Genomic DNA, 13,998 nt, shown 5'->3' on the forward strand with positions numbered 1-13,998 from the left:
GTGGTGAAATATACAAATATAAGGGCATCAGCAACTGCAAATTATATTCATTTCTTAAACTCTAGCTACATAGGCAAGTGTATTATGACTATAGAGATAGCAGTTGTCAGAGGTCTATAAAGATTACTTTTGAAAGAAACTTTATTACTGAGGCTTTTTACCTTCCCAGTGGTATTAAAGTGATTCATAATTCACTGTTACCTAACATATCTGCCTTAAATGAATGCTTTTGTTTCCATGTCAGCTCAGGTAAAAGACATCCATTACCTAAAGGGCTTCTAGAACACTGGGTAAGGGGAAAGGAGGTAGAAATCACTTGCATGTCATGTTATTTATCTTTTAAGTATGCTGAATAAAATTAAATTATGGAAACTACTTTTCCTGGAAGCTCTTACAGCAAAGTATACCCATAGCCTAATTTGTTTAGTCTCTCTCTGTTCTATTATTCTCTTGACTGCTTCAAGTGACAAAAATTAATAAAAATATTATATTCTTCTAAATATTTTTAGGTGAATAGGACTCTATCAGTAGAAGAACTTATAATATGTAAATCAAATTATCATTTAATGACGCTATCAAAAGTGTTGTGCTGGCAGTCTCTTGGAAGGACTCTTAATGCTGCCTGGTTTTAGGACTTTATTTCTGCTTGGCTGAGTACACCCAAGTTATTCCTATGGTATAAAGTGTCCCATGTATGTGGCAAAGCTGATAGGGTTTCTTTGACCTTACAGTGTAATGTCTGTAGCTTTACAGATTTAACTGCCAAGAACTCATTTTTCATCTAGTCCTTCTATTCCCCAAAATGGCCTGGAATAAAGAAACATTTTGAGTCGTGTTTATTGGGAATCTACAATGACTAAAAGTCAGAGGAGGAGCTGCACATAGCCATGTCCTCTGGCTGTCTGCAGATACCTGCCATTTTTGCTTTGCCCTTTGCCTCTTCTATCCACAGGTTTATTTCTCAGAAACCTGGAAAAAGTCAACCAAAAAAAGAATTTGAGGGGAAAAAAAAAGCAGACAAATGGAAAAAAATAATGTGAGGAGGATGTATAAATGATGTGGCTCATCTTGTGCAGATATGTAATAATGCAGTAATTAAATGCTGCTTCTTACCTATTGCTTTGTTTCCCAAACTAACTGATAATCAGCCATGCAGAACAGAAGACATACTCTTTCAAGTGTCTGCAATTTTGTGTGGTGTCTCTTCTGTTATCCTGGTGCACACTCCCACCCTGCTCTGCTCACTTTGTCAAATACTTTCAAATAGCTGTCCATTCCATGTCAATTTTGCTTTGGTTTTTCCTTGATGATGGAGGAAAGTGCAAAGCCAGGCTTTTATGCTTCCTCCAACTCTCTCTTCGCCTCCAGCTACAGCACTGAGCAAGGTTTTGCTGGGCAGAATAGCAGGAAACAGCAACAGAGGCATTTTCTCTGCCTCCACCAAACCCCATCTCCCCTAGCCCTTGCCCTGTGTGGGCCTTGCAGCCTCAATAGAGAAACCATTCCTTTTCATCCCATATCACAGAAGAAGAAAGAAAGTGATGTTAAAAACATTTCAAGCAAGTGCTTTCCTTTACCAAACTCAGAGATTTCAGGTAAATTTAAAAGGTCAGTGCATGGTGTTCTGGTCTCACTTCAGCTCAAAATTTTAAAATACATTTTTTTCAAAGGGTGAAAAAGGAGACAATGGAGTCACTGGTGTAAAAGGAGAAAAAGGAGAACCAAATGGAGGGTTTTTCCTGACAGGACCTCCTGGACCCCCGGGAAGACCAGGATTAATTGTAAGTCATGCAAGTTGTAGAATGGGAGTATTTGTGACTACCCATTTAGAATTGATTTAGAAGGCACTAAAAAGAGACAACCATCAGGATTGCTAGGAACTATATAAAAACTTACTAGGTGCTAGGTGAATAGGAGAAAATGTCATTAAGTGTAAACACAGACACTTCACTGTTGTGCGCAGAATTACTTTGCTATGAAATGTTGACATAATGTCGTGCTCAGCTGTCTCATATAGCTACACCAGTATGTAGATCGTGCTATTAACAGCATTACAAATCAAAGCAGCGTGTATAATTTGTGATACTACTACTTATGCCCCCATAATACCAAAATAAGCCATATAAAATTAGTCAGAGGCTGACTTGAAAATTACTGGCTATCTAAATAATTAATCCTAATTTCCTAGTAATCCAAAAACATGACTGAAAAGACCAGTGTGTAGCCATCTGGACCATTTCTATAAAATTCAACCAGTGCCTACTGTCTACCTTTTAATTTTATCTTCTGGCAATTGCCACCACAGCTGCTTTGGAATAAAATGCACCAGTTCTTCGGAACCTGGGACTGGCAACAACTACATGCATTGGATTCCTCTATTTCCATGTCTGTGTCAAGAACCATGAATGAAACAGCTGAGGATTAAGTGCTGAGTTAGCCAGACCACCCTTAAAAATCCCCCTAGTTCTATTCCACATTGCTGAGAACCATATCCCTGTTTAGAAACTGTTCTACTGGCACAGCTGAGCTCTCCTTGTCCAGGGTCCAATGTGTTCCATGTCTGCAGGATGGTGTGAGCACAGGGAACAGAAGTCCTCCTCAGTCAGGCTGAGGACACACTGCTAAACTGAAAATGAAGGAAGCTGAAGCCTTTTTATTCTGCAAGTCTGGCAGCTGGAGAGGTTAAGGGCTAACATTTGATCACAAGATGGAGAAGACAGCACTCGTCATGAGGTGTACACCTTGCATAGACACATTTACATTAAAGTTTTCCACAAACTCTCTAAGCCCATCAAAGCAAGCAGTCTCAGCAAGAACAGAGTAGAGAGCCAGGATTTTGAGAGCACTGTTGAGAGTTTTGCAGGTATCAGCTGCACAGGGGTAGGTATGAGATTATTCAGAAAGCTTTCAGAATTTTAAATCCTTGACTTAATTTCAGTATATGTTTAAAATTTTCATTTTCCATTATGAAAATGAAAATGCCTCCTTGGAGAAAATTACATACAGACTCATGTCTAAATGGTGGTGTAGTGGCAAGCACCTGGTAAATGTGGCCACCAGAGATGATGGCCCTGCAACAGTGAAACCAGTACATTCAAGTAAATACTTTTCATCACTGACAGGGACCAAAAGGGGACTCAGTTGTTGGACCCAGAGGACCTCCAGGGTTACCTGGCCTACCTGGCTTACCAGGTTATGGAAAAATTGGACCTCCTGGCCCACCTGGACCACCTGGACCACCAGGCCCCCCTGCAATATATGGCTCAGGTGAGCTTTTCAGTGTATGTGCAAGTGTACAGCCACATGCCCACAACCCACACATGACCAATTCTTTCACACCTGGCAGGTTGTCCCACCTGCCCACCCTCTCTGCATACCTGAGCGGGTTGTTTCCCACTCTCCTCCTGCCCTCCACCAGCTTCTCCTGGGGGGAAGCTGGAACTGAGGGCACAAAAGGGACAATTTCTCTGCACACAGTTTTCACTGACTAGTGCCATGGAGGTGCTATTGTGTGAAGTATCTTGCTCTGGATGTGGCTGGGAGGAAATCTGCATAGTAGAGATAGGTTACCTTGACAGCTGTGCAAAATCCATCAAATTGACCAGCTGGCTAAATCTGGGACAAAACGCTCCTCTTGTGGGGAATGGAATTAATCCAACTGGAGGCCAACACAAGGGGGTTTTCCCAGGGCTCAATATTGAGTCCAGATCTATCTAATATCAATTATCTGAGCTAGGGGATCAAATGCACACTCTAGTGAGTTTGCCCCCAAACTGGGTGGGAAGGTTGATCTGCTGAAATGTTCTACAGATGTGTCTGGACAGACTGAAGCAATGGGCCAAGGTCAGCTCTATGAGGGTCAGCAAGGCCAGGTGCCAGGTCCTGCATTTGCATTTGCGTCACAACAACCCTGTGCGGAGTAGCTGGAAAGCTGCCCTGCAGAAAAGGACCTGGGGGTGCTGGTTGGCAGCTGTTGAACCTGAGCCAGCAGTGCCCAGGTGGCCCAGGTTGCCTGTATCAGCAATGGTGTGGCCAGCAGGACCAGGGCAGTGATTGTCCCACTGTACTCAGCACTGGCCAGGCCACACCTTGAATCTTGTGCTCAGTGTTGAGCCCCTCACTACAAGAATGCACCACATTGAGGGGCTGGAGAGTGTCCAGATAAGGGCAACAAAGCTGGGGAAGGGTCTGGAGCACAAGTCCTATGAGGAGCAGCTAAGGGAGCTGGGGGTGTTAAGCCTGGAGCAAAGGAGACTCAGGGGTGACCTTATTACTCTCTACAACTGCCTGGAAGAGGGTGTAGCCAGGAGGGGCAGTCTCTTCTCCCAGGTTACAAGCAACAGGACAAGAGGAAATGGCCCCAAGTTGTACCAGAGGAGATTTAAATTGGATATTAGGAAAATTTTTTCACCTAAAGGATTGCCACTGGAACAGGCTGCCCAGGGAAGTGGTTGAGTCACCATCTCTGGAAGCACAACCATGACACTTAGGGACATGTTTTAGTAGCAGCCTTTGCAGTTCTGGGTGTTTCAGGTGGAGGTGATGATCTTAAGGGTCTTTTCCAGCCCAAGTGCTTCTCTGATTTTCTGGGGAAAAGGCATGACCCACAGCAGAGTTTAGGTCTAGAATCAGACTGCTGGAGAACTGCTTCTAAAAACTAGTTGCTATGCAAATACGGAATAGAATTGGAACTTCAGGTTGCTTACTCTGCCTTTAATGGTTGTCAACTTACTGGAAAAGGAGCAAAATGTGCCACAATTAGTCACATCAAGAGAGGAATTTTGCAAACAAGGTGACATCATAGGGAGTATGTGGCTAGAAATCAGGTGTCACATTACAAGATATTTGTGCTTTATAACTCCTTTTGGGTCACAGGTTTTTTAGTGACAAGCCTCATACTGTTAATGTCCACACTTGGTTTCTGGTGGATGGGCTCTTGGGGTCCTCTGACATTACTTGATAGATATGCCTGAGAAAATGACTGATTCCTTCCTCTAGGATCTGTGACCAGCATGGGAATCCAGCCAGGTGAAACCTCAGCAGAGCATTCCTTAACCTCAGCTGAAGATGGTGTACTAGTGGCAAGGGAGACTTTACCTGAATAGAGATGCTGTAATAGAGATCTGTTCTTCCTGAAGTTTTGACAGGTCTAACAAATACAGTTCTCCATTCCTGAGAACAAACAATTAGCCTGTTTTCCCACAAGGCCCGTGCTTCCAGTATGCTAGTCTGGGGAGAAGACATACTTCTCTTCCGTTTGTTCTCTCCAGGTATTTCTTAAACCTGGTCGGCCTCATTTATACAGCAGGGGAGACTTCCGATCTCTCATCCAGTCAATACTATTAATTTAGTGTCTATCAGAAGTATTCACCCTCTGAATAATATTTGAGAAAGAAAAAATCCTTAATATGTTCAACATTGGAATATGGGCTTCATGTGAATCAGCCCCTGACCATCACGATACAGACAGACCTACAGCGTCCATGAAGCCCATAAAGGTCTTCAGGCCTTTTCCTGTGTAATTTGGAGTAAGTACTACTGGACATTAGCTAACAGACCCAGTCAGACAAAACAAATTATTATTAGTATTCCATCCCTATACTTTCATTTATGCTCTCTGCCATTAGTCTTCATCATCCTCCTACACATTTTCCACTTTGCTTTAAAAGGGTTCTTTAGGCAGCGCACATTTTATTAAATGTTCGGAACAGATGTTTATTTATTCCCTATCTTCGAGGTTCCGTTACCTCTTTTAAAGCTATTACTATCTGTAATTATGGAGTTCACATACTGTAGTATGAAGTTCAAATATTGTAATACAGGGAAAGAGGAATAGCTTATCTGTAGGTAAATAGCTATAAACACTTCTGAGAGCTGGCCTCCTTCCCCTGCCAATGGCATGAGGGACCTGCTCTGGAGTATCCTTGCGAATGCCTCAGTGTATAAATTCTTCTTGCAAAAGGTGATTTTGAGGTTCCTCTGGGATTCACAAAACCAAACAAGCTTGTGTAGAAGAAACAAATATTCACAAAACCAACAATCTTGTGTAGAAGCTCCTTAAAAACAACTTCAAAGTTCCGTTATCATGACATGCATTTGCACAAAATGCATGCTTTTAGTCTTCCATATCTTTCAATCTTTCTTGACTTAAAAGAAAGAAGTTTTTACTCCAGAAAACAGTTCAAGATGAAGGAATTCACTTTTGGAATAGGGACAGATACTAGGTACTAGGTGGTATGGACTGCAGCCTTAGTAGTCCAAATTCATACCCCTGAAGAATTTCATTTTTGCTTTGTAACACAAGCTGAGCTTACACACATGAATATTTCATCTAAGGAAAAGTAAATTTTTGTTTGCCTTTAGAGCAAAAGATGTTATGAGTCCCTCGAAATCTACATGGGCAGGAGCAAAAAGGTCTTCCTCTTCCATATGCATTAGCTGACAGAACAGCATTCTGGTCAATTTAAGTGGGTTTTGTTCTTCATTTGCAGTTTCTACAACAGACTGCAATCTCTTGGCCCTAACCTCCCAAAAAATAGAGAAAAGACTGTTCCATCATTGCTTCTAAAAAATCCTTAGAATGTATTTTCTGTAGTTGACTTGAGCTATTAAGGACACGACTACAGCTGTTTAAAACTTCTGCTGCTCCTGGACACCATCACTAAGTCCTTTCTTTCTCTCAAAAAAGATGACCTTCAGCATGTATTGTATGCTTATTTTTTTTTTAGCAGTTGCAATGCCTGGGCCACCAGGTCCTCCTGGAGAGCCAGGGTCACCTGCCACCAGGAATCTGGTAAGAGAGCAAAATAAGGAAGTTTGCTATAGAAAATTTTCTTCAAAACTTTTGGTGGTCAGTGGTAGCACTGAAAGAGGAGTGAAAACTCCATCCTGTGTTTTTATTTAGTAGAATATTTTATAAATCACATAATTTTAAGATGCAAACTGCAGGATTCCCTAGCAATTCTAAAAATTGTTGTGCCAGAGACTACATGTAAATTTGTTTCCTTTTCTTATATTAATAAATTAATCAAAATTGGGTCTAAGATATCCATGAAGAAAAAAAAATAGCTAAGGCAGAATTCTCAGTAGGTTCTAAACTAAGAACTCATAGTTTCTGTAAAAAAAAGGCAATAAATAAACAAACAAACAAAAAAAACCCACCAAAAAAGCCTGAGAAAACCAACCCCAAAAGCCCTATTCATTGTAATTCTCAGGGGAGAAACAAATGTTCATAGACTGATGCCCCAAGATAGAAGATTGTAGTTGCAGGCTGGGAGCTACTGTCTTAGATAGAAGGTCTGAGCTTACTTAAGGTTAATAAAAAAATACTAATCTGTAGTAGGGTTTGCATTATTTATAAAGCATTCATATACCTTCTGTCAATGAGGAAATGAGGAAAAAAAAGTTTTAAACTACTGTAGTTCTCTTCTGAACTCTGCCATTTTGACCCAGGATTGAAAATGGTAGGAGCACAACAATCTTCACTCTGCACAAAATTAGCACAAAATTGCTGTCATTCTACTACAATCCACAGAATGAGGATGCTGGTATGCCAAAGTAGTAAGATATTCATATTACTTTATGGATTAAATTCCATAAAACTGACTTTATGAGCCTTTCCTGCAGAAGAAGCCTTGACATTTATGTATCCAAATGAGACTATTTAACTTGCAAAACGTTTTTTGTGTCTGATGAATTGTTTCACTTTCCTATTTGACAGGTTACAACATTCCAAAACATTGAGGGCATGTTGAAAAAAGTTCATTATGTAGCAGAAGGTACACTAATCTATCTGAGGGAAACCAGTGAGGTTTTTATCCGTGTTCAGAAAGGATGGAGAAAATTGCAGGTACTATTGCACTGCGCTCTAATATTTTCCAACTCCCTTCCTCACAATGAAGGTGAGGGACATATTTTTACAGAGGGAGAGAAGTGTGGGTACAAAGACTCCATTTTTTTAATTCAGAAGCTCCTGATGATACATTTTGGTTCTAATCTCCTTTTGGGTCCTTTCAGCTTGGTGAGGTAATTCCTATCCCTGCTGACAGCCCTCCTCCTCCAGCCATATCAAGCCATGTAAGTACAAAATACTGGACTGTGGAAAACTGAGTCTAGATGTGTGATACACTTGGCAGAAGTAGTATGCAGATCTCTGCACAATGTGATTTTCCACCAAGATTTGTCAGTTCAAAATAAGCATCCTGCCACTACATAAGCTTGCAAATTGATTTGCTTGGACAGTAATCTGTTTCCAGTATCTTTTGAGATTCCAGACACTAAAGACACAAAGCAACATTTACAAAAAGCAGAATAAAGTAAGCAGCAGTAAAAAAAAAACCAACCAAACAAACAAAAAACCCCAAAACAAAACAAAAGAGACCAAAAAACAAACAGAAGAAAAACCAAACAAAAACCCACAAATCTACAGAATACTGTTCCATAAGAATCAGTCATATCAATCCCTCTTCCCTTCAAGGAAGGTCAGAAAAGGGTTTCTGAAAAGCAGATTTTCTTTGAAAGATTATAGTCCTGTATTCAGTGTACCATAATCATCACCTGAATGTAGCTTACCCCACAGAGGGTGCTCTTTAAAGGGTGCAGAGGGTGCTCTCTGAAGCCTCAATTGTTAGTTTGGGCCTGACCCCATTCTGCAAGTTATTGTACCACCCTGCGTGTGAACATGCTGTCTGTCCCAAAAAATTGTGGGAGGATGAAAACCAAGAAATGGCAAAGGGAATAGAGAAGGTTTCTTGATGACAAGTTAATTGATCTGCTGAGAAAATGAAAGGGCAAGAGAGTGCTAGAAAGGAGCAGTAAGAAGGAACATGGACAGAAACAAATAAAAAAGGTTAGAGTAGGTCAGGGAGAATTCACCTAGCACACTGGAAAAATGTCTAGACCTCAAGTTATTAGAAATTTTCTGCAGCCTCCAGTTGACACCTCCTGAGTTTCCCATCTGCTCCAGTTGGTGGCTTGTTACTCATACTTGCCATAACTAGAAAAGAAAACTTTGCTGCTCCTGAAACAATTAACAGGGTTGAGAAGTGTTTCTACCCATTACATTTTCTGTTTTCACATCCTCCTTACCCTTTCAGTTTTGATTTTCTTCGTCTGCTCTTCTGCTCCTACCAAGAGCAGGCTGCTTTCATGCAGGACTCCAGGTGTGATTAAATTTTTATTTAAAAAATTACTGAGTGTGTACAATTCTGATATTTAACATATTTTTTTGCTTGTGCTTGAATAACAGGGATTTCAGTCTATTCCAGCACTGAGACCAATATCATATATGAACAATGGAAAACCAGCAGTAAGTATGAGATCTGTACTGCACCTGCAGAGCCATGCTTTATAATGTGACAGTTTGCATCTTTAGGGACAGTTGTGATATTTGCTCTTCAAGCTCAGAGATTTACTTCAGAAATTTACAAATACACTTCTTTAATTTATTCAGACATCTCAAACACAATTTGAAATTGTTCCCTCCAGATCTGTTTTCATCATCCCAGCCCCTTTTCCATCTCAAAGGAAAAAAAACTCCTGACTGAGTTGGGAATACCTCTTCACTTAATGATTGTACCTGCAATACAGAATAACTTCTAAACTAACAATAGTGCTACAAATAATTAAACTATTTGTTACAATATTTTCAATCTTCGTGGTGCTGCTTGGCTTAGATGGACACTTTAGAACTTAAGGCTCTATTTAAAAGACTTTATTTAGACAAAGAAAGCAAGGTAACTGACATATCTAAAAATGAAACCAGAAAGGAAAAAAAAAGGAAGAATGTGGATTAGTTCTTGCATCTGTGCTGCTTGACTTAAGCATGCTATTTCTTCTATTTTTAAATGGTACCTAGTCACTTCTTACTACTTTTTTCCACGTTTGCTGGATTTGTGATTTTGTTAATATGAAAACTCCAGGGTTTCCAATTGAAAATATTAGCTGCTTGTAAAAGATTTTTATTTTTAGGAGTACATAATATTCATAGTTTCCTGAACATTGAAAGATGAATTGATATTTCCGCTAAGGGTCTCATGGCTCTGAGAAATGTAATGTTATGGCAACAAATAACTTTCATACTTGTTATGAAGGGTACGTGTTCTGTGCTGGCAGGAGAAAAAGGCACTATTTTGTTTCCAAGATGTATATTCCTTGTGCAATAAACTTCTTAAAAATGGTTCCCTTTCTTCTTTTTTCTTCCAGTTGCATCTGGTGGCTTTGAACTTCCCATTGTCCGGTGACATGCGAGCAGATTTTCAGTGCTTTCGGCAGGCCCAGCTTGCTGGTTTGACATCCACCTACAGAGCCTTCCTCTCATCCCACCTGCAAGATCTGGCCACAGTTGTCAGAAAAACAGACCGACACCATTTGCCAGTAGTCAACCTTCAGGTAAAAATGGGTACTTAGTGCTTGTTTTTTAGGATAGGCCATAGGTTCCCCAAAAATCTTGGAAAATAGCAAAAGCACTAAGTTTCAGCCCAAACTGCATTTTGTAAAGAAGCAGTTTTGCTTCATATTTCACAGCCAGACTCAAGAAACAAAGAAGCAGTGATGAAGTTATTATGTTCTACCTTTTAGTGTGACCATAGGATAAAATGCCTATTTTTCTCATTTCAAAGAAAAATGCAAATTCTGTGCTTAGGCATGATGTTGGATATACCCCAGTGGAACTGAGAGGAGAGTCTAGAGCATGAGTCATTTTGTGGTCTCACATAAACAGACACACTCCAAAACTGAGGAAAACCAACCATGTCTTTGTAGCATTGGCTGGCTCCCAGGACAGGCGGCCAAAGAAACCTACAGGAATAACACATGATGCTTGGAACACGTTGAATGGATGCTGCTCTGAAGTGCCTGCAAACACAGAGCCTTGAGAGAAATTTGTGAAGACAATATTGTTTCAGCCTTGACTGGGAAAACTCAAAAGCAGTTTGAGAGGAAGCCAAATGCAAAGGTTTTACCCTGAATGTTTGCAACACTTTTCACAAAACTGTGACCTTAACAGAAGTTCCACTAGAATTTATGTCTATATTTTCTCTACAGCTACAGTAGTTATAAGCAATTTTTCAAACAATGCCTTAGGAGGAAAAGGACAGGGGATGATCAAGCTGAATTTTTGGAGTGGCAGCAGAACAGAGAGACAACTTTGAGACAAAGGCATGGACCAGACAGCTATTTGCATAGAGTTGACAGACAAGACAAGTTTGTTCAGGAACATTATGCAGAAACTTGTGTGAAAGATGAAATCACGAGGGTCCTTAAATGCAGATAAAATTTTCAATTTCCAGCTAAGTCTATGAAGGTAGACGTGGGATTTGGTGTAGATTAGGGATTTATTTGTTTGTAAAAGTGGCTTTGAAATTTTTACAGGGACAAACCCTTTTCAGTAACTGGGAATCTATATTTGATGGAAATGGTGGACAATTCAACATTCATGTTCCGATATACTCCTTTGATGGCAGGAATGTCATGACTGATTCATCTTGGTGAGTTGACATTACCTTTTATATGTTACATGTATCGGGTTTTTTCTGCTTTTACCAGATAGTAAAAGAAATAGTAGCAGTATCTTTAGCTACTAGCTGTGTGATAAAAATTTCTCTCTTTTTTATGCCATTTTCTTTCTCTTTTCTGATAGCCTAGAAATGGGATATCAGATTGTGCTCTCCTTTCTTTCTCTCCTTTCTGTCTTCATCTTTACCTAAATGCTCCTTGTTTCAAGCACAAGGAATGCAGATCATCACACATACAGGTGTGCAGTTGAATAAATCAAAAGAGACTTTTGCAGTAAATAACTTCTTAACATTACCTTTCAGGCCTCAAAAAATAATATGGCATGGTTCAACTGCAAATGGGATCCGACTGGTTAGCAACTACTGTGAAGCCTGGCACACAGCTGATGTGGGAGCTATGGGACAAGCATCTCCTCTGAACACAGGGAAACTTCTTGACCAGAAAGTATATAGCTGTAATAATCAGTTTATTGTTCTCTGTATTGAAAACAGTTTTGTCTCTGACCCCCAAGGAAAATAATTCACCTGCTGCATATAGGAATATTCCATTTGATGACAGAAAAAGCTGACACTGAAATTTCATTTGTAATGATGTAAATATTTTAATTTTTGTGATTACACATTTCAGGAAAAAAATAGACAAAGAAAACATACCTCAACACAAACCACATTCCAGCTAGGTGGAACATCCAGTGCACACAACTGGCTTAAAGTCCTTAGTTCCCCTTGAACCCCATGCGGTTTGAAGCTTGCCAGCAGTTAACTCATGTTCTGCCTGAGCTGGAGGTCACCTAAGGGCATGAGCCAAGTGTGGTCTGTGAGGAAGATCCAGTAGCCTGCCTCATAAGCAGAGTGGCTCAGCAAGGCTGCTGCTGCTGCTTCACAGCTGAGAAGCTGCATGCTCCATGCTCTCCTTTCACTCACGTAGATTTTGGACACACAAGGCACCGTTCATATGTACTCATGTATCCCGTGAATACTGAGAGGCTCTTTTGCCTTACAGAGCTCACATTTGCAAAGCGAAGCTTTAAGAGCAAAGGTACTCTTCTCTGAGTTTTGGTGGAAGCCGAGTACTTGACTTCTGTAAGCTTGTATGCCTGGTGCTTACACAGAAATATAGCAGCTCCCACATCTTATTTCAGCTTTTCTCTTTGCAGATTCTAGGCATAAGACTTTATTCAGGAGGAGTAAATTTCACATTGACAAAATCTGGTCTTTATTTTGGTGCTATTGTTACCAGGAAACCTGAAAGCAATGTTAATAGAAAACATCCTGTTTAACTGGTAGAACTGAACAAAGCAAATGCAGCCAAATGAACCATCTGACCTTTATTTATTTCATTGCATGTTAGAGGAAGTAATTTCCTTTTGTGTCAGACTGACGAATGAAATACATCCTCGTGGTTTCTTTAAAATAGGTTTTACACATTGTTATCCCACTAAGTTATATGTAAAGTGATTTTCCTTTTTGTGAATTTACCCTTCTGGCATTCACATAATTAAAGAATTGTTAATATAAAATAATTGAAACAATTATAGGCATGATCGGAAAATTGTAATATTCTTCACTAACAGTATCACCATAATATCTGAAGTCTTTTGCTGGTATATTTGTCTACTGCATACTTTTAACAACATATATACTTATGTTTTATCAGGCAGTGACTATGGAGGTCAAACTCCACATTATCTTTTTTTTAAGATTTTAACGAGAATCCGTGTTGGAAATACATGTTCATTTGCTGACAAATAGAGTACTAAATAACTAGACAGCTTTTGTCAACAGACAAAAGCAAATTACATTTACAATACTAAAATTATATAATTATACAACTAAATATTTTGAAATGCAGCTTTATTTTTCTGAATTATTATAAAAAGTTTTTTCCCATGATCAGCTGAAAGATATCTTCTTTTTTTTTCTGGAAAAGCAAAAAAGGTAAATTACTCCATTATTACAACATGGTAATAAGGCAAAAGCCATTTGTATTACATTTAAAATGTATGCATAACAATTCACTGCACTCATTTATAGTCAGCCTTCCTAAAATACTGAGCCATTCTTGTGCCAAATTCCTCCAGTTCACAGAGCTGGAAGAGTTATTTATGTACAGCAGGGTTTTGCTCTGAGTCACAGAAGAATCAAGGGAGAAAAATAAAGTGTTTTTACCTGCTTCAAGCAGGAGCCATCTACTTTTAATCTTTTACAGGCAGTGGGGTCTCTGCTTGCAGCCACTCATTCACATTAGTGTCCGCTCTTCCTCTCCTGAGCTCAAGCAGCCCTCGGGAAGCTGGCTGTCCCTTTGCCTGGAATTGCAGTAACAAGAGGTAGGGGGGCATAGGATCACACAGAAGAGCTCTGTGAAGGGGGTGAGAGAAGACTAAGAAAAACATGCAGGTTTTAGGAGATACTGAGCTAGAGTTAAAGTTGGGTCCAGCAAAATGCATCCAGAGATCTTTGTGCCGCTTCTTCCACAGAACTGACC

The 13,998-nt window shown here is 39.9% G+C and overlaps 1 protein-coding gene across 1 annotated transcript in view; it reads left to right on the forward strand.

Annotated features, from left to right (window-relative positions):
* The window catches only part of LOC131094437 (collagen alpha-1(XV) chain-like), a 119,119-nt gene extending 105,431 nt beyond the window's left edge, over positions 1–13,688 (forward strand). The window contains exons 35-43 of the mRNA XM_058042035.1: positions 1,671–1,781; positions 3,123–3,267; positions 6,729–6,793; positions 7,721–7,849; positions 8,017–8,076; positions 9,248–9,307; positions 10,204–10,389; positions 11,371–11,486; positions 11,817–13,688. Of these exons, the coding sequence (XP_057898018.1) occupies positions 1,671–1,781; positions 3,123–3,267; positions 6,729–6,793; positions 7,721–7,849; positions 8,017–8,076; positions 9,248–9,307; positions 10,204–10,389; positions 11,371–11,486; positions 11,817–12,033 (1,089 nt within the window). The 3' untranslated portion in view covers positions 12,034–13,688. The remainder of the gene's footprint in view (positions 1–1,670; positions 1,782–3,122; positions 3,268–6,728; positions 6,794–7,720; positions 7,850–8,016; positions 8,077–9,247; positions 9,308–10,203; positions 10,390–11,370; positions 11,487–11,816) is intronic.
* The last annotated feature ends 310 nt before the right edge of the window (positions 13,689–13,998 follow it).

The sequence above is a fragment of the Melospiza georgiana genome, chromosome 1 (assembly GCF_028018845.1).
Source record: "Melospiza georgiana isolate bMelGeo1 chromosome 1, bMelGeo1.pri, whole genome shotgun sequence".
Taxonomy (NCBI): Eukaryota; Metazoa; Chordata; class Aves; order Passeriformes; family Passerellidae; genus Melospiza; species Melospiza georgiana.